At 36.2% G+C, this 21,531-nt stretch overlaps 1 protein-coding gene across 1 annotated transcript in view; it reads right to left on the minus strand.

The window, feature by feature from the left end:
• The window catches only part of LOC149534254 (ATP synthase subunit B), a 207,022-nt gene that overhangs the window by 53,365 nt on the left and 132,126 nt on the right, over nucleotides 1–21,531 (minus strand). Inside the window, exons 11-12 of the mRNA XM_089803181.1 lie at nucleotides 2,179–2,191; nucleotides 1,899–1,979 (exon numbers count right to left, since the gene is read on the minus strand). Coding sequence (XP_089659307.1) covers nucleotides 1,899–1,979; nucleotides 2,179–2,191 — 94 coding nt within the window. The remainder of the gene's footprint in view (nucleotides 1–1,898; nucleotides 1,980–2,178; nucleotides 2,192–21,531) is intronic.

Genomic DNA, 21,531 nt, shown 5'->3' on the forward strand with positions numbered 1-21,531 from the left:
TCATTCCATTTTATTCTCCCCCTTAATATCTTACCCTCTGAGGGAGAGGGCACACCTTTTCATCATGTCTGCCTTTTGGCAAGAGTTATGACCCTTCACAATTGTCCCTCTTTCAAAGAGTCACAACCCTTCATAATCATAACCTTGCACACTTCCTTATTTTATTCCCTTTGCTTTACTTTTAATCCTTCCAAAATTCTTATTCGTCCAAAACTCTTTCTCCCTCCTTCCCTTTCCCCCTCAAATGAAGTTCTCTTCTCTCACTTTTATGCCTCTAATTTGAGGGGGACACAACTTTTCCATTCAGGCATTTTAACCGTTTGTGTTACTTAACTAAATTTTATTTATTTATTTATTTTTATTTAATTACTATTATTTATTATTTGATCCTACATCAAGAAGGGGACATGACAAAATTTTATTTATTTATTTATTTTTATTTAATTACTATTGTTTATTATTTGATCCTACATCAAGAAAGGGAAGTGACAGTCCACTTCACCCAAGATTGCTTATCCTCAAACAATCGTTAACTAGGATGTTTTCTTAGAGAGACGGATCAATTATATACCAAACATGCAGCATACACATTAAAGCATGAACCATACACATGGCTATATGCAAACATAGAGCATACATGCAGTAGACATATGAACATATCTGGACGCAAAATATAAACATGAATACATGTAGACATAGTTTACTTGGCATGTACACATGAATATATCTGGACACAAAACATAAACATGAATATATGTAGACATAGTTTACATGGCCAGGACAAGATTCATCTTTTGGAGTAATCAATTCATCATAATGTCCCTCAAGTTGGCACAAAGTAGGCTTTGATATCACTTGTAATGCCCTCAAATTATGAAAGCCCAAATTTTTCCCTCAATTATAGTTTCTATATAAAAGAAAGTAGAGTTTTAAGGTTACCTTTTGCTTTGATTGAGATCTCGTGAGCTAGGAAACAGTATATTCATAATTCATTATTTGACATTCTTGAGTTATAAATAACCAGATATCAGATTAATGGATTGCTTGAATCAGCTATTAAGATGCCTCAAACATAGAAGTAATAAGATAGGGTGCTTTGATGAGGTGCCCAAGAGACCCCTACCCTGCTCAAGAGAAAATATACCATCCCTCCTAGCCTCATGCAGCCCTTTCCATATAGATGAGGTATCTTATCACCATTCTCCTCATCCGTGTCATTTCTACCTCTCCTCCACTAATTGAGCATCCATATGCATTGATTCATCATGATAGAGGTCGTGAGGAGGATCATTCACAGCAGAGTGAGCAGAAAGTTCCTCCTTAAGCCCAAAGGCAATTCCCTTGTCCCCCTGTTGTTTAAGAAATAATAGTATCATTTGTGTTATTAAAACGCTTTAACAGTTGCATATATTAAAATGATTTTAATATTTATTGACACTCTCAACCAGTGTAAAAACCATTAATATTGAAAGAGGGCATACCATCATCAACAAATATTATTGCACAACTTCTTGATTATTAACAAAGTTTTCAAGTTAAAAGAAGTTTTTAGGTCAACCATCAAAGTGAGACATGATTTTCGGCAAACTATTTCACAAGCCACAATGAATCAAAACTTTGAAAATAAACTTTGCAAAGGATAAATATAAAAAAAAGATCAGTTATGCTTAGTAACGAGCATATTAGGGGCTTTAGTGGTCCATACTTATACTTACAAGGCATGTAAGAAAAAAAGAAATTCAGAGGTCAACAATCAATTTGACACATGATTTTCAGTAAATTATTTCACAATCCTACAATGATTCAAAACATTGAAAATGACCATTGCAAAGAAAAACTTTTAAATCACACAGTTAAATCCTGATAGCAATATCACAAGCTCAGTTATACTTAATTACCAGCATATTAGGGGCTTTTGATGGTCCATACAATCTTGCAAACATGCGTAGTACATTGAAGTTGTTGTTTAAGACATCTTCCTGTCACTAGACAATTGCTAGTTTTAGTATATTTCCAAAACAAAATTACATCAATAAAATCAAAAGTAGACAATATCAATTGAGATTTTAAAAAAGTGAAAATCTTCACAGAAAAAAACAAGTCTTATCATCCAAAAAAGATAGATCGCTCCCAATATTTCCGAAATAAATTGGAGTCCAAATATTACATATCACCAACCTCATAATCGTACCTGTGACATCAAATATCTATAAGTTATTAGTCAAATATAAACAAATTATTGTTGAGTCTAAGAAGCATCAATAATTACCTCCTGACAGGTTTTTTTAATTTTCTTTTTAGAAGTTAAATAATTGAAATTATAGAGAACCAAGTATAACAGTTCGCCTAATGATGGAAGACCAGTTACAGTAATGCATAAAAAGCAGAAATATCACGCTGCTTAAAGTGTAATGTTACTTCTCTCCCAATGCAATTTAAGTATTAGCAACAGATATAATGGATTAAATATTATAATTAAAATAACTTACAATATCTAGACATGAATAATCAATGTAAAATCCATGTGAAAATTTAGTAAGACTTCCAATAAATTATTTAAAACAGAAAATTGAATAACACATCCATATAATATAATCAGATCAACATCTTACACATGTATTATATATAAATACCCTGTATCTTTTAGCATCAATGGCTTTCAATACTTATCTGAACCATAGCACTTGAAAATGCCACTCTCACCCAAGGGAGATTTCACTGATATCTGCTATAACATTTGTCATTGATGTCAAATGCAGAAATAGAAAATCTGATGCAAAATTGAAGAACAAATACATTTATATGCAAATCGGATGACTTTGAAGATGGATTGGGTTGATGAAATATATGTTCAGATAGTATTTGTCTCATAAGATGATGGAACAGTCTATAAAGATTGTTGTAACAGAGTATGCAAATATATTAGCTTCTGCAGAATGTTTGATTTATTTATGCTGCAAACTGTGTGTGAAGACAATATCATGTTCAGATCAGACTTTTTATGAATAGGGTGACTATTTATGAATAGGGTGTGTTGGAAGTAAATGAAGCATTGGCTGGGTTCCATCCAATTGCCACCTGTATAGAAGTTTAAAACTGCCAACCAACTACTATGTAGTTGTAGTTGCAAACTGTTTCACACATCTATCAACTGTCTTGAAACTGCCACCCAATGGGAAAAAAGATAAACACTATTTAAAGTGCTTACATTCAATAAAGTCGAAAGAAGTGTGTGTGGGTGATGATAAGAACTGTCAAAGACAAATACAAAGTAAGTTGTTGAAGATGTGAAGTTAGATGCTTAGAATATTTAGTCCATTGGCATTCAAAATTCAGAGAATATCATCAAGGTTGTAAATTCTGAAAATGTCAATGAGTTTGTAAGTTCTGAGAATATCAGTGAGGCTGTAAATTATGAGATAAGATAAATTTATTAATGTCCAAAAAGAGACCACCAAAAGGGTCTAAGGGACTGAAAGCATACAACCAAAGAAGCAATTGACCACAAGACACCAAATGGTATCTAGAAAAGAGCAAGCGAGAAGTTGAAGAAACAAAGGAAAACAGCCCCAAGGCAAGAACTATGGATCCTTCTTCGTCTGAAAGAAATCCAGCACCTAAGGTACGGGCTAGCGAGTAGGAACCCCGAACCGTCACTAAGAACTACTAGAGGAGTGTCGCCAACGAGTATAAATGCTGCGGGGTCTAACAAATCTGGAGTAACCAGTGGTGGAGGCACTAGACGACTGCTTCATCCCCAGTGTCGGAGATGAGGGTGAGTAAAAGACGGTGATAAGCTGATCGGAGGCCTATCTCTTGGGGAATAAGAGCTGCGAGGTGTGGTCATGGAGCTGCAAAGTTTCTCAGAGAGAGTGACAGGGACCTTTCATTTGTATAGCCAAAAAAAGTAGTCAGGGATCTGCACACTATGAAAAAGCAATAGAATCTCTCTCTGATCTTGTAGTAAGTAGGGCAATGGAAAATGAAGTGGGTCTTTGTCAACCTCAACCAAGGTCCACAGCCAATAGACCCAGTCCTCTCTATCAATATGGTAATTAGTTTGGCCCTGAAGCCAGTGGCAGCCAACTCTGAAGGACCACAAGGAGATGCATAGGGCATGGCACCGGCGCCAAGACAAGTAACCAAGGCAAACAATAATCCTGTCTCAAATATCCAAAAAGTGCACAGCAAAAAAGGCCATCCTCAGGCGTAATCCCCCACTAGGGTTGCACCAGGTCGTGTTGATGTACTATCTGTAAATATCAAGTATGATTTATTCGTTAAACTCTTGCTGTGAAGGGAGGAAGTGAGTGGGAGTGTCCACTAAGAACTAAAAGGGAGGAAGGTAGTCAATATCAATCCTGATGGAGCTTAACGAGGAAGTAGCCTGAGCATACCAGCACCAGGCTTTGGAGGCAAGAGTCTAGAAATGAGTCTATTTGTCTATAATGTCTAACATCTATCACTTATAAAGTTGAGAGACATGTTTTAAATAGCATCTGCAAGTTCAAGAGGTTTGAAAGAGCAAAGATTTTTGCAATATCTAGTAGGTTGGTGCCTCAAGGATGATGAATTGATGCTCAATATGAGACATTGATGCCTCAGTTGAAGTCGGTGCTCTCAAGAAAGGAATTCAATTATTTCCTAGGGTTGGTGCCCTTAAAAAGTGTATACATTGCTTTTTGTGAGGCTAGATAAGGATAATAGATCTAGCAACATTTTTCATTGTGATTTTCTACCTGTCCTGGATTATCCATGTACTCCTTGTGTGATTGCTCTTTTTTCGTTAAAGTTTATATGCTTATCGTTTTAAAAGTTTTGAATTGTTTAAGGAACTAAAATTATATCATCTACTAACTCACCCCCCACCCCCCCAAGTAGAACAGTTGTGTTCTACAATATTGGCCCTCACTAAGGCACACTTGGAGGACTTGTGTGAAAATCCCATATATGCCTACTCACATAAAAGAGTGCACTTATTGCACCATGCCTACTAGCACAAAGTCTTGGCCAAGACAAGGCTGGGTGTATGGTGCCCCAAATTGGACACTCCCATGTGCCACTCTCCAATGCACATACCTTGCCAACATACCTAGAGAGTTATCAATACCCTTTCCAAGTTGCATATAAATGCTTGATATGAGCCTTACAGGGTTTCAAAGCATTACACCCTTCACAGAGGTTGTCATTAATTGTAATTTAATAAACATAATTATTCCTCTCTTTTAAAAGAGTTCTCATAAAAATCCTTCATTAATCTCCATCTTAACCAAAGGATGAACAATATCATTTATCTCTTTGTAATACTCTCATAACTCTATTCAATTTGGAGAAAAAAAATCATGACATTAAGCCATGGAAAAATATGAAACTCAATCACTTTATAGTATTATGCTCATATATGCATACATTCTCACAACTCATAACATATAAGCATATAGGAATATATCTTTTACAGTTGAAGTATCATTCTAAAACAAGAATAATAATTGAATATATCTTTTTCATTCAATCTAGTGAGATCGCCTTATTGAAGAGAGATGGTGGAAGCAATAAATGAAGCACCTTGTGGTTACCAAGGCCCTGGATATGAAAAGTTGAGAACCACCATATTGCATAATGAGAGAAAGAATGTAGAAACCCTCCTCAATCCAATAAGAGATTCTTGGATCTAAACAGGGGTGAGTATGTCTTTCATGGATGGAGAGATTGCAAAAACCATCCATTAATAAATGTGATTGCTGTCTCTCCCAAGGGGGCAATGTTTTTGAAGGCAGTTGATTGTGAAGGGAGGTAAAGGATGCAGATTTTAGCTTGGCTTCTCATTGAATCCATAGAATTTGTGGGAGTTGACAATGTTGTCCAAGTAATACCAAACAATGCTAAAGTTTGTAGGGCTACAGGTGCTTTGGTAGAAGCACGATATGATCATATCTTTTGGACACCATGCACCATCCACTCCTTGAACTTGGTGATGAAAGCAATTGGCACTCAAATTGATTGGGTGAAAAAGGTGTATGAGGGTGAGGAGATCCAAATGTTCATGACAAACCACCATATGTCACAAGCAATTTTGAGAACTTTCTCCCACTTGGAATTATTCAAGATAAATTTTGAACTTTATTTAGTTTCATTTATCATTTTGTGTCAACTTTACATAATTGAATAAAATGTTTTTTGTGTTGTTTACATATCTGAAATGTGTTATTTACTTACAATTTAAATTAACATGGTAATAGGTTATTGAAACAAGGTTTGCTTTGCACATAATCGTCCTTAGACGACTTATGAGGGTGAAAGAAGCATTGTCCCAAATGGTTATTAACAATCAATGGGGTGGATGGAAGCAATTTGATACAGCAAGGGCTAAAAAAGTAAAGGATATGATCTTGAGTGATGATTTTTGGAATAGGGTGGAATATGTATTAGAATTCACTGAGCGCATCATGTCTATGCTTCGGTTTGCCGACACTGATGAGCCTTGTTTGGGGGATATTTATGATGCCATGGACTCCATGCTAGAGAGTTGAAAATGGTAAGTTTAAATTTTTTTATAAAATACTCTATCCTTGTTTATCGAAAGATTTTGATTTTTAATTTTAATTAACACTACATCAAGATAACTTACATAAACATTATTTAACATCCCAAGTCATTCATAGGAGAGAGCAGGATCCTAAGGAAACCTTCTACAAAAGGGTGGAGAAAATTGTTCTACATCGTTGGAAAAGGATGACTACACCTTTACACCTCCTAGTGTATGCACTTTCTCCGAGGGATTATAGTGCTGAGATACTTTCTATTCCTGGTAGAGTTGCGTTGCACCATTAAGAGATACTGAGGTTGCTAGTAGGTATAAGAAGGCATTTAGCAAGCTCTTGTGGCATTGAATTTTAGAAGAGAGTTTACAGACTTTGTCTCAGAAAAAATGCAGACCTTGACGAAATCAATGACCAAAGTAGAATGGATGCCACTGGATGGTGCTAATTACATGCGCAAGGTTCCATGTACCTCCAACCTCTTGCCATTAAGATCTATCGAGAGTATCTAAGTTTTTTTCTCCTTTTTTAATCATCACTTAGCTTGTAGAATTAGCGCTCTTAAATTCCTATTGTATTATAATTTACAATTTCTAATTTTTTAACATTTTGTTGGTTGTCTCTCTAGGTTACAAGCTCTTCTGTTGTTGGGTGGAATTGTAGTACATACTCCTTTTTCCACTCAGTGAAGCACAACTAGTTGGGTTACAAGAAAGTAGAGGACTTGGTATTTATTCACAACAATTGGCACCTCCTGTCACGCAAGGATCAAAAATATAAGGAGCCAGAGAAGTTATGGGATGTATTACACGAGACTACTCATTTGGATATGATCGTCTAGAATCTAGTTAGAATTGTCTTGCTAGATGTTGAGGAGGACGAGGAGGATGTAATAGCATCCAGGGCTAGTGCAACTGGTATGGGTTCCAACGATGAGGATGTACATGTAGTTGGGGATGAAGCCATTGATCCCTCATTTTTTAATGATCCATTTGACCCTTGAAAGGCATTTGCATCGTTCATACTGTGAGTCTATGATCATTGATAGACTATCAAACATTTTTCATTTATCATTACATCACAAACTTTACTATATGTTAATCTGATGATTTTGAAATTTCATTCTGCAATTAACTAATTCAATGTATGATTTTCTTTACAATCATGAACAGAGGTTAATGAGCGAGTATTTAATGTTTAACTTTGACATTTGGCATTGATCAATAATCAAATAACATTAATATATTCGTACTATGAAATGACTTAGTTAGTTTACTCTTTTTATTTTCACATATATATATATATATATATATATATACCTACAAACCCACCCACGAACCTGAACTCAAACCCAAATCGGTAACTTAGTATTTAACCCTTGGTATCTCCTAGGAGATAGATAGGAGTTGTAAAAATAAATATTTTCCTCACGTTAAAACAATTAACCATGGCTGTATTAGCCTCTAAATTCTTCGGGTATCTTTCTATAATGAATTTAACATGTGCTACAGGCGCAGACCGGATAGACTATGCTACAAGAACTAACATCGTGAGATATGTTACAAGAACAAACAAAGATGAAAGAATACTTCAGAATTGTGTGACGGGAAGATATAATAAAGATGATGCTACAGGAAACTAAAGAAACTATAAAGTTGATGTCATGTTTTAGTGTGTTTGTTAGTAGGATTAAAATTTTGGTGTTTGTAATGAAGTTCTACGGTGTGGTGGCATAAATGAAATAGTAATTCTATAAGCTCTCCAATTATAGCCACTTAGGACAAAGTTAATTTCCATTTTCCGTTGAGACGGTTTTCTTTTAAAGTGTTTGCGTATGTTTGAAATAATTAAGCTTGCTAAGTAAATCGATGGCTACAGGAAGCTCCAAACAGCTGGAAGAGTTAGCAGCAGAATCTGATTTCTGACCGATCCTTCATGATTTGAAAATCAGTTTTTGTTTTCTTGTTTTGTCGTTGGTGTTTTATCTTCCCAATGTCAGAGATGGGAAAGTATGAAAAGGAGGATTTTGTAACAAAAAAAAGATCGGGCACGACAAAAAGAATAGAAAGAATTTTGAGCTTTTTTTCTGATTTTTCCATGGGATTTCGCATTGGATGTTTAACTTTCTTTCTTTTTTTCCTAAATCCAAGCACTGATTTCTGAGAGCATGTCAATGACCTAGTTGCAGAATAATAAAACACCGATTCGGTTTTAAATTCAAATTTGATTTGCTGGTTTTGAAATTTATTATAGGAAACTCGATTGTCTGAGTTTTTGAATGTAACTACATGCTGTTTTGACGGTCACAACAGTAGATGGGAGTCTTTTAGACTCTCTGCGATCTATTTTCTGGGATCACGGAGGGTTATGTATTATATAATTATGTTTTTATTTGTGTTTTCATTTTCGGTTGTTTATGTCTGGGTTCATGCGGAAGGAAGCTTAGGATAACAATGAATATCTTCATGTATTCACCAATGTGTTGAAATTAAATAATTGATATGTGATAGTGGTAAGGTTGGTTTGAATCAAGGATTTGCAAATTTTGTTAGTCATAGAGAATTTCATGATTGAAGGTTTGTCTATTATCGAGTCCTAAAACCACGCACATAGGAAGGTGTTATATGTTAGGAAATGGATTAATATTGTTTGATGATCATTTTGTGATCGGTGTGGGACCCCAATTTTACATTTGATGGTGATTCAAACATCTATGTATTTCAATTGCATTGAAGAAGAGTCTGGTTGATTTCCATTAAGTTTGTGTAGGAAAGCTAATGTTGCTACAGGAGGTCGAATGGGCTCTTGTCACATGTCTGCATATTAGTGGTTATTAAGAGGATCATATAATTTTTAATCTGGGTTGTAAAATTATTGATCCCGAAGGTGCACGAACCCTTTCATGCAAACTTAGTTCAATGATTTATTACCTCCTATGTTTTCCAAGGTGAGAAATGAAACAAAATAGAACTCTGTGAATACAAACTTACTCCTAGTTTGTATAGGTGCAAATTTACTCCCAAATTCACTATCAAAAATATCATTTTTTGCAAGTGCAAATAACATTCCTCCATCATCCACATGATATACATGCAAATGCGATTTTCCATCCCTATCTTCCCATTAATGCTTGAGTACCTAAAAAAGGAGTTCGGGCACAGCAGAAAGAATAGAAAGAATTCGAAGTTTTGTTTCTGATTATTTTGTGGGATTTCGCGTTTGATGTTTTAACTTTCTTATTTTCTTTCCTAAATCGAAGCACTGATTTCTGAGAGCATGTTGATGACCTAGTTGCAGAATAACAAAACACCCAATTGGTTTTGAATTCAAATTTGATTTGCTAGTTTTGAAATTTATTACAGGAAACTCGATTTTCTGAGTTTTTTAATGTAACTACATGTTGTTTTGAGGGTTGTGACAGTAGATGGGATTCTTTTAGACTCTCTACGATCTATTTTCTGGGATCGTGGAGGGTTATCTATTATATATTTATGTTTTTATTTGTGTTTTCATTTTCGGTTGTTTATGTCTATGTCCATGCAGAAGGAAGCTTAGGATAAAAGTGAATATCTTCATGTATTCACCAATGTGTTGAAATCACATAATTGATATGTGACAGTGGTAAGGTTGGTTCGAATCAGGGATTTGCAGATTTTGTTAGTCACAGAGAATTTCATGATCGAAGGTCTATCTGTTATCGAGTCCTAAAACCACGCACGTAGGAAGGTATTATATGTTAGGAAATGGATTAATATTGTTTGATGGTCATTTTGTGATCAGTGCGAGTCCCCAGTTTTACATTCGAAGGTGATTGAAACTATCTTTGTATTTCTATTACATTGAAGAAGAGTCCGGTCGATTTCCATTAAGTTGGTGCAAGAAAGTTAATGTTCCTAGGGGAGGTCGAATGGGCTTCTATCGCATGTTTGCATATTAGTTGGTATTAAGAGGATCAAATAGTTTTCAATCTGAGTTAAGTAGACTTATCGATCCTGAAGGTGCACAAACACCTTGATGCAAACTTAATTGAGTGATTTATTTCTTCCTAAGTTTTCCAAGGTGAGGCGCTGCATCATTTTTGGTATCAGAGCAAGAGACCTTAGATTGTGTGAAGTTACATGTTGCATATACCTGATCAAGAGTCCTCTGTAGGGTCAAGCAAGATGGTGACCAATGCAAAATTAGCTAAAAAGATTGAGGAACAAGAGGAGCTCTATTAGAAAGAGAATAGAGAAGTGAAGGGGATGTTGGTGGAATTAGCAAATAAGTTCGAATACATGAAAAATGTGGTTGAGAAGAAATAAATCAAAGAAGAAGAGGAGGAAGAAGTCCCAACCGATGAAGAGGATGAAATATCTAAACATGAAAGGCCATTCATTACAGCCTTGAAGGCTTTGGGAGGAAAATCCACTGAGTTACCTATGATTACGGGGAAGATGGATGTTAAAAAAGTTTTGGAATGGATTGAAGCTTTAGAGAATTTCTTTGAATGTGAGAAGACTTCATAATTGCAGCAAGTCAAGGTGGCTAAGTCTAGGATGAAGGGAGCAGCCCTTACATGGTGGAATTTTCTACAAGAAGAAAATGTGAAGGAAGAAAAGAAGAAAATTTGTTCATGGAAGAAGATGGTATCTATGGTGAAAGAGACTTATCTTCCTGAAGACTATGAAATACAGCTACACTAGAAGGGCAAAATCTCAAACAGAGAGATATGGATCTCTACACTTATATAGAGGAATTCCAAAAATTGAGTCTAAAATCAAAATTTGCAAAACCTGAGTGTCAAGGTAGCAAGATACATAAATGGTCTAAGAATGAATATACAACAAGAGTTGCAGCTATTGAGTCCCAACATAGTAGCTAAATGTTACCAACTAGCTTTGAAAGTGGAAGAGAAGGTCAAGAGAAGACAAGAGAATAGCAATAGAAGTAGAGGAAGACAATCATTCAGAGGAACAAACACATTTAGGGGAAGAAGCCCAAATTTTCAGCTACAACCAAAGACACATCATGAAATAACTAGATTTGATAATTTTAGAGGAAGTTGCAGAGGTAGAAGACCAAATTTCAGAGGAAGGTCACCAGGAAGAATGAACGGAACAATAAGATGTTATAATTGTAACCAAGAAGGTCACATGGCACACAAATGTCCAGCAAAAACAATCTCAAATACTCATGGAGAAAGGAGAATAAACCTTGCACAAGAGGCTGATTCACAAAACAATTCAAAAACTTATGGTTATCTAGAAAGAGGAGAAGCCCTTATGATGAGAAGAACACTTCTGAAGATGCCTATAAAATCAAAACCACCACAGAGAAAATCTATTTTCAGAACTACTTGTAAGTCTAGAGGAAAAGTTTGGGAGATATTGGTAGACTAGTTCCACAAAAAAATTTGTAGCTCTTGAAATGGCAAAGAAGTTAAAATTACCAAGAACACCTCATCTGTATTCTTATAGAGTGTCCTGGCTGAATAAAGGACAGAAGACTATAGTGGAAGAACAAGCTTGTGTTGAATTTCAGATTGGAGCATACAAGGACGGATTGTTGTTTGACATTGTCAATATGGATGCATATCACTTACTTTTTGGTAGACAATGGTAGTACAATCTCAAGGCACAACATGATGGAGTAAAGAACACATACACCATTACAAAGAATGGAAAGGTCATTGAACTAATACCTCTAACCGAACCAAGCCAAGAAGAAGCAAAATCTACAAAAGCTAAGATCATGGTAATGTGTAAGAAAGAATTTCTAAAGGAAGTTAAAGGAAAGAAGTGTCCTCCCTTTGCATTGATTCTCATACTTAAAGATAAATTATAGGAGAATGCTGAAAATCAGATTGAGAAAGCAAATTCAGAAATTAAAAGTTCGAACTTGCAGGAGGAAGTGGTAGAAAAGAAGACACAGAAGGTAGTGGAAGAAGTTAAACCAATTCTGGACAAGTACAATGAAATCATAGCTGATGAAATGCCAAGAAGTCTCCCATCTATGCGAGAAATCAATCATTGCATTGATCTCATACCAAGTTAAGCATTGCCCAACAAGGCTGCATACAAGCTAACACCACAACAGAACGAAGAAATGGCAAGGCAAATTGAGGAATTACTTGAAGATGGTTTGGTTGGAAAGAGTCTAAGCCCATGTGTAGTACCCGCAGTCCTAGCACCTAAGAAAGAGGGAACATGGAAGCTTTCCATAGATTCAAGAGCATTGAACAAAATCACCATAAGGTACAGATTTTCAATGCCTAGGATAGAAGATTTACTTGATTGTTTGGGAAAAGCAAGATACTTTTCAAAAATTGATTTAAAAAGTGGATACCATCAAATAAGAATTAGGCCAGGAGATGAATGGAAAACAACGTTCAAAACAAATGAGAGATTATACGAGTGGAAGGTAATGCCATTTGGATTGTCTAATGCTCCTAGTATGTTTATGAGACTCATGAATGAAGTTCTCAAAGATCTTGCAGGAAAGTTTGTGATAGTATATTTAGATGATATTTTAGTTTTCAACAACACAAAGGAGGAGCATTTGAAACATCTAGAGTTGGTGTTAAGGCTAATACGAGAAGAAAAGTTGATTATTAATTTGGACAAATGCACTTTCATGCAAGAAAAACTGATGTACAGGTTTACTTAAATAGCACATTTCCTACCATCCAAATCTACTAACGATGCTTCATACATAGCAGATCTCTTCTTCATAGAGATAGTTCGAATTCATGGATAACCATTGAAGATTGTATCAGACAGACATTGCAGATTTGTAGGTCATTTTTAGAGGACCTTTTGGAAGAAACTTGGCACAAACCTATCTTTCTCATCCGCATATCATCCACAAATAGATGGTCAAACGAAAGTTGTTAATAGATCTTTGGGAAACTTGTTAAGATGCCTTACAAGACAACATGGAGAAAAATGGGATTCTATCCTTGCTCAAGCTAAATTCTCATACAATGACACAGTGAACAGAAGTACAGGAAAATCTCTATTTCAGATTCTATATGGTACACACCCAAGAGGAATTCTTAAAGTTAGAGAACTTCCAAACATTTTTCCTAGTAGTTCACATGATCAAGAATTTACTGAAGCTATTAAAGAGGTCCAAGATCAAGTCAAGTTGCAACTACAGAATTCAAATCAGGAGTATAAAAAATTTGTTGATCAGAAAAGAAAAGAAGTATAGTTCAATGTTGGTGATTTAGTGTGGGCATATTTGAAGAAAGAGAGACTACCTCAAACCAAGCATACTTAATTATTACCCGAGAAGGTTGGTCCTTGTCAAATCTTAGCAAAGTATGGACACAATGCATACAAGATTCAATTACCTCTAAAAATTGGCATCTCACCCATATTTAATGTTTGTAATCTCACACCATACAAAAGTTCAGCAACACAACCAGCACACGAGGATTCCGTAATAACAGATTTGCATCAAATACCCAAACTAGCACCACCCCAATTGGACAATATATTCAATATTTAGTCAAATGGAAGAATAGACCTACAATAGAAGCTATTTGGATCGATGAGACAAAAACCAACAAGCATGGTCCAACACTACAACACCTCATCTCAAGTGGACTTGAGATTCATTCCTAAGGGGAGTATGCTGCAGAAGCAGACCAAACAAACTATGCTACAAGAACTAATATGGTGAAATATGCTACAGGAAGCTACAGAAACTATGAAGGAAGTTGAACTCATGTTTTAGTGTGTTTGTTAATAGGATTAAAATTTTGGTGTTTACAATAAAGTCCTACGGTGTGGTGGCATAAATGGAGTAGTGATTCTGTAAACTCTCCAATTATAGCCAGTTAGGACAAAGTTGATTTCCATTTTTGGTTGAGTTGGTTTCCTTTTAGAGTGTTTGTGTGTGTTTGAAATAATTAAGCCAGCTAAGTAAATCAATGGCTACAGGGAGCTCCAAACACCTAGAAGAGTTGGTGGTAGATTATGATTTCTAAACAATCCTTCATCATTGAAAAATAGTTTTCATTTTCTTGTTTTGTTGTTGGCGTTTCATCTTCCCAATCTCAGAGATGGGAAAGTATCAAGAGGTAGATTTTGTAACAGAAAAAAGGAGAGCAGGCAGGACAAAAATAATAGAAAGAATTTGGAGTTTTTTTCTGATTTTTCCATGGGAATTCGCGTTGGATGTTTTTACTTTCTTATTTTCTTTCCTAAATCCAAGCACTGATTTCTGAGAGCACATTGATGACCTAGTTGCAGAATAAATAAACACCCATTCGGTTTTGAATTCAAATTTGATTTGCTGGTTTTGAAATTTATTATAGGAAACTCGATTTGCTGAGTTTTTGAATGTAACTGCATGCTGTTTTGAGGATCGCAACAATAGATGGGAGTCTTTAGACTCTCTGCGATCTATTTTTTGGGATTGTGGAGGGTTATGTATTATATATTTATGCTTTTCTTTGTCTTTTCATTTTGGGTTGTTTATGTATGTATCCACACGGAAGGAAGCTCAGGATAATAGTGAATATCTTCATGTATTCACCTATGTGTTGAAATCATATAATTAATAAGCGACAGTGGTAAGGTTCGTTCGAATCAGGGATTTGCAGATTTTGTTAGTGAGAGAATTTCATGATTGAAGGACTATCTGTTATCGAGTCCTAAAACCACACGCGTAGGAAGATGTTATATGTTAGGAAATGGATTAATATTGTTTGATGGTCATTTTGTGACCAGTGTGGGTCTCTAGTTTTACATTCGAAGGTGATTGAAATTATCTATGTATTTCAATTGCATTGAAGAAGAGTCTACTCAATTTCCATTAAGTTGGTGCCGAAAAGATTATGCTGCTACGGGAGGTCGAATGGGCTCCTATCGCATGTTTTCATATTAGTTGGTATTAAGAGGATCAGATAGTTTTCAATCTAGGTTAAGTAGAATTATTGATCCTAAAGGTGCATGAAACCCTTCATGCAGACTTAGTTGAGTGATTTATTTCCTCCTAAGTTTTCCAAGGTGTGAAATGAAACAAAATAGAACTCTACGAATACGAACTTACTCCTAGCTTTTATAGGATCAAACTTACTCACAAATTCACTATCAGAAATATCACTTTTGCAAGTGCAAATAACATTCCTCCATCATCCACATGATATACATGCAGATGCAATTCTCCATCTGTGCCTTCCCATTGATGCTTGAGTACCTAAAACAGGAGATCGGGCACAATAGAAAGAACAGAAAGAACTTGGAGTTTTTTTTTTATTTTTCTGTGGGATTTCGCATTGGATGCTTTTACTTTCTTATTTTCTTTCCTAAATCGAAGCACTGATTTCTGAGAGCACGTCGATGACCTATTTGCAGAATACCAAAACACCCATTTGGTTCTAAATTCAAATTTGACTTAGTTTATTATGCTCAAAATAACAAAAAAAATACACATATACAAATTGTAAATAGAAAAGGCATACTGCTGAAAATTGTCTTGTGTGAAACAATAAGATGCCAATTAAAATGTTTACAATCCTCTCTAAAGTAAATGAAAAGTCTACCATTTTTTTCATTCAAATTGTTTATTCCTTTTGCTATCACATCTTGTTTTGTATTGCTTCATTTCTACAAACGTGTTTAACAAACACAAAAACTATTACAATAGTAGATAGTGTTTCTATATCTATTTAATGGTTATCTATTGTAAATATTAAAATCTTTCTAATATTTAGTTAGGTGTTAGTTATATTTTAGCTAGAATAGAATGTTTCCATTCTTGATAACTATTTCTTAAGGAAACATCATCTATTCAATTGTATATATTGATGACTCGACCTCTGTTAACATCAATCAAGCTTTTTACCAATTACTTCCCGTAATATGGTATTCGAGCATAAACTTTATAAAAATACAAAAAAAAATAGTTTCCCTTAATTTATTTGAGCAAATTTTTTGAAATTATTTTTTACAAATTCACCTAGAAGATTTATCTACAAATCCACCATTTTCCTGCGAATTTTTGAGTTATTTTGAACCAATTACAGTTTTTTCAAAAACCCTATTTGTATAATGGTTCAAAAAAAAAGTGAAAATTCTTGGTGGGTTTTTCAAGAAATCAACTAGGTTGTCATCTTTTTTTTTTGGGTGCCTTGATTTTGTGCTTAATTTTTGAGCCAACAAATTTCTTCTGTGTTTTTGAGCTCTCTTCTAGGTACCTCTTCATTATTTTTGGGTCTTCCGACATTTTGCCTCGAAGTATGTGCCTTCACAAATTTTCATATTTCTCACTAAAAAATGTGTCATGGCATCACTGACTAATTTTCTACTCAAGGGAAATCAGAAATTCAAAGGTCGGAATTATGGCACTCAGAAGCAGCTGATGCTAACTATCTTAGAGTATCACGACAACGATTAGGTGGTTCTAGGTACTACAACCTGTCCTGATCATACTTCCTATGATCAACATAATCGGGAGAATGCTTCTCAAATTATCAGTAGCTGATGAACAACTCCCTCAGAATCCATCTAAGAAAACGATTGTAGAGATATTGGAGCACATAAAGAAACTACCTGTGACTTCTAATAGAAGAAGAGCTTTCTTTCTCAAGAACACTCTGTTTTCTATTCTCGTGGATGAGTGGTGATTGCTCTAGGAACACCTGAATAGGACTTGGGAAATCCATGATCAATTTCTTGCCATTGGATGCAAGATGGAGGAAGAGGACATTGTGGTAACCACTCTCAGAAGTTTTCCCAACTCCAACAAGCATTTTATCGTGGCTCTCAACATGACTTATGTTGGTGTTGGGAACAGGTTCAGAAATCTTTGCAGAATTCTGCTTCAGCAAGATCGGTGCAAACAACAGTTGGGTAGCAGTTCCTACTCCACCTCCACAATACAAGCCTTTGTTGCTAAATCCTTTCCGAAGGATAAGGGCAAGTCTCTTTCAAAGAAGCCTTCTCAGCAGAAGTCCTCTACTCTAGCATCAAAAGGCTCCAAGAAAAAGAACATTCAGTGCAACTATAGCCACAAGTACAAGCACATGAAGACTGAATGTCTAAAATGCTTAGCTACCTTTTCTAAGCAATCTAGTTTGCAGCCCAAAGCAAGCAATGCAGACCACACTAAGCAGATAGAATTTGTCTTTTACGCCTTCATGGTTAAAGGACCTACAGATCATGTCAAGTCATCTGCCTAGTACATTGATTTAGCTACTTCTTGTCATTTCACCGACCATAGAAACTGGTTTACTAACTACTATCCTTATTCAAATCCAATTTTTTTGGAACGAAAGAGTACATTGTTGTCAACAAAGGCAATATTCAGTTTCAGTCAACTAGAAGGAATCTCATTTTCCTCAATGTTTACTACGTTCTAGGGATGGAACTAGATCTACTCTCAGTTAGTCAGTTGTTGTGGCACTCTCCACAGTTGGATGTCATCTTCAATTCACATCAGTGCACTATCACTAATAGGAAGACTCAATCTCTTGTTGCAGTTGGCTTTGAGGATCATGGTCTTTTCAAACTTGCTAATTATGGTCATTCTTAGGACTTAGCTATGGTTGCTTAATGGGCTTCTGTCAGTTCACCTTGGCATCAATGGTATGGGCAGTTAAATGTGCACTATCTCTCTCATCTTGCTTGGGAAGAGCTTGTCCTCGGATTGCAAGAGATTCAGACTTAGCAGCTTGGAGTTTTGAGGCATGCTAAGCTAGGAAGCAACATCCTCCAGTTTTCAAAAGTGGCGACTCATGGCGAGCTTCTAACGCAGCGCAAGGCAGGAGAATCCCCAACGGAGATGTCCTAGCCCCTAGCAATAAAACTACACAGTGGAAATACAATAACAATGCAAGATCTGATATCAAATCACAACTCTTTATTCATAGATATATAATTGATTACATGCAATATGCCCCGCTGTAAGGCCTTCTGGGTTAGGGCCAACTACAAATAGCAATTACAAAATTAGTTCTGCAAGATCCAACAAGATCCAACTTACAAACCAATCTCAACTAATCTAGATACACAACTGGATAAGAACATCAAGAAGAATCCACACTTATACCCGTAGGTCTGCCAAGAGATCCTCTAGTTCCTAAGCCGCACCTCTAGCTCTTCAAATTTGCATCTATCCTTCCTTCTATCCCAACTCAATAATGACTAAAAGACTCCACAAGACCCCTACTTATACCAATCTAAGCCACATGTCAGCCCAAAACACAAATTAAATACAAATACATAAATTAAATGCCACAAGTCGGCCTGCAACAACAATTAAATGTCCAGAAATCGATATCCGAGTAAAATCACAATATCTCCTAGCTTCGTTGAATTAGAACTCGTTCTTCGAACCGTAGATAGTAGTTTAGGTCCTCTACAACCCCTTAAATGTGCAAAGGCTAATTCCCCAAGGAAAAGTGCACATCCATCTTGAAAATCACACATAGCAGATTGTCGTGCAAAACTGCCAGAAATCAATTCTTTGGGAGAATTGCCATATCTCCCAACCTATAATGAATTAGGACTTGCGCTCTTGACACAAGGAAGTACTTTATGCCCTCTTCAATCTTTGAAGAGCGCAACCTCTCATTCATTAAGGATAATTAGTTATAAAGCCTACAACAGGCACCCAGAAACTTAAAAAACACAGTTTCAGCAGCAAGGTTCAAACAGCTCAAACTTCAACTTAATCCATCCAATCTCTATGCAATCATGAGGAAAGGTTCCCCGATGTGTTCCCAACACATCCCTAACCATGAAAAGCATAACTCCACCAAAATCCAATCTTGATGCTCCTCAACACTTAACCAAAATCCCTCCAAACATGCAATATTAAAAGCAAGCCTAGGATGCTCCTGCATCAACTTCTCAGGTACTTCAGTTGTTCTTGGGTCCAGGTGTTTTTTGTTGTTTGTTGATGGTTTCAGTAGAAAGATGTGGGTCTATTTTCTTAAAAATAAATCAGAAGCGTTTAATAGATTTTAGAAGTTTAAACCTCTAGTTGAACAAGAGAATGGGAAATTTTTTTTTGCTCTTAGGACAGATAATTGGGTTGGGGGGGAAGGGGGGGGAACAAATTCTCTAGCTTCTATAATATTCATGGCATCAAGCATCAGTTAAACACACCCCATACACCACAACATAACAATGTAGTTGAACATCACAACAAAACAATCACTGAGATGGCTAGATCTATGCTCAACCACAAATGCTCCAAAGAAGATTTTGGCAGAAGCAGTTCACATTGCAATCTACCTTTTTAACCGATCACCCACTATGGCGGTCACAGGCAAGACTCCGAAAGAGGCTTGGTTAGGTCACAAGTCCTGAATCAGTCACCTGAAGGTTTTTGGCTCTCTTGCCTATGTTTGGATCCCTAATGAGTCAAGCACCCAGTTGGATGCCAAGAGTCAAAAACTCATGCTTACTAGATACAGTAGTCTTCACAAAGCCTACTACTTGATCGACACTAAGACATCTAGTCTCCTATGCAGTTGTGATTTAGTCTTTGATGAGCAGTGAGGACCATTCATGCCTATTTCTCTTGTTCTTGATCTAGGGGATTAGCCTATGAAGGCTCATGATTTGGGAGTTCGGCTTCCATTAGGTCACCCTAATGGGAGGGCTCCAACAACTCCAATAGCTTCTCTTGCAAGATCACCTAGATAAGCAGATGCTTCACTTAATTGTGATCCAGATTCTTTTGATGAGGAATCTGATCATGGAGCACCTCTTGATACTAATGTTGTTCCTTGTCCTCTCCGGCCTAAGTGGCAGGCTAAGACACTTGTAGATCTTTGAGATGATGAACTCATCAATGAGAGAATTGCTTGGAAAAAGAGAAAACCTACAAAGACAGACAATTTTCCTCTCATGGCCAACATTCATAGTGTGTTTGAACCTCACACATACTCCGAGGCTAAAGGAATTCTAGAGTTGGAACACACCATGAATCCCAAACACCAAAGCCTGTTGAAGAATCACGCCTGGCTCCTTTTTGATCTTCCACCAAGAAAGAAACCCATTTGGCCGCATATGGGTCTACAAAATTTAATTACGAGGAGACATTTGCTCCTATAGCAAAGATGAGCACAATCATATTAGTCCTAGCCATGGCAGCACATTTTAGTTGGAAGGTCCATCAGATGAACATCAAGAGAGTTTTCCTAAATGGTGACCTAGAAGAAGAGGTCTACATGACACAATTTCCTAGTTTCAAGGTTGGTAAAGAACACCAGGTTTTTAGATTGGTGATAGCTCTCTATGGTTTGAAGCGGGCCCTTACGAAATGGTTTATGAAAATTGATAAGTAGCTCAGTGATCAACGCTTCCAAATGAGTTCTTCAGACTCGAATTTGTACATCAAGACTATTAATAATCACATCATCCTTCTGGTCACTTATGTGGAGGATTCGATCATCACTAGCAGTTCGACATCTTTGATTCAGGGAATCCAATAGAGTTTATGACAGTCCTTTGATATGATTGACCTTGGGCTCATGCATTATTACCTAGGTGTTGAGGTTTGGTAGTTGTTTTCGAGTATCTTCATTTCTTAGTCCAAATATGTCAGGACCCTGTTAGACAATTCTTGTATGCAGGATTGCAAAGCTGCATCTACACCCATGGAGAAAAGTTTGAAGTTTTAGCCAAGTTTGATTCTCCTCTAGGAGATGATACTACATAAAAGCAACTAATAGGCAACATCATCGACCTCTCTGCTACTAGACTTGATATTAGTTTCACAATCAGCTACATCTCGCACTTTATGATAGCTCCCAAGGCTGATCATTGGATAGTAGCAAAGCGTGTGCTTCATTATGTGAAGGGCACTACTAATTATGGACTTCTTTAGTCTCGCAAACCTAATCCTAGACTCAGTATGTTCCCAAATTCAGATTGGGCAGGTTATGTTGACGATAAAAAGTCCACTTCTAGATACATGTTCAATTTGGGTTCTGGTGTCATCACTTGGACCATTTAATAACCCCCAAAATGACCATATAGATGTAATT

This window comes from Cupressus sempervirens, chromosome 10, assembly GCF_028749045.1.
Source record: "Cupressus sempervirens isolate cs-2001-9-10 chromosome 10, ASM2874904v1, whole genome shotgun sequence".
In the NCBI taxonomy this organism is placed as follows: domain Eukaryota; kingdom Viridiplantae; phylum Streptophyta; class Pinopsida; order Cupressales; family Cupressaceae; genus Cupressus; species Cupressus sempervirens.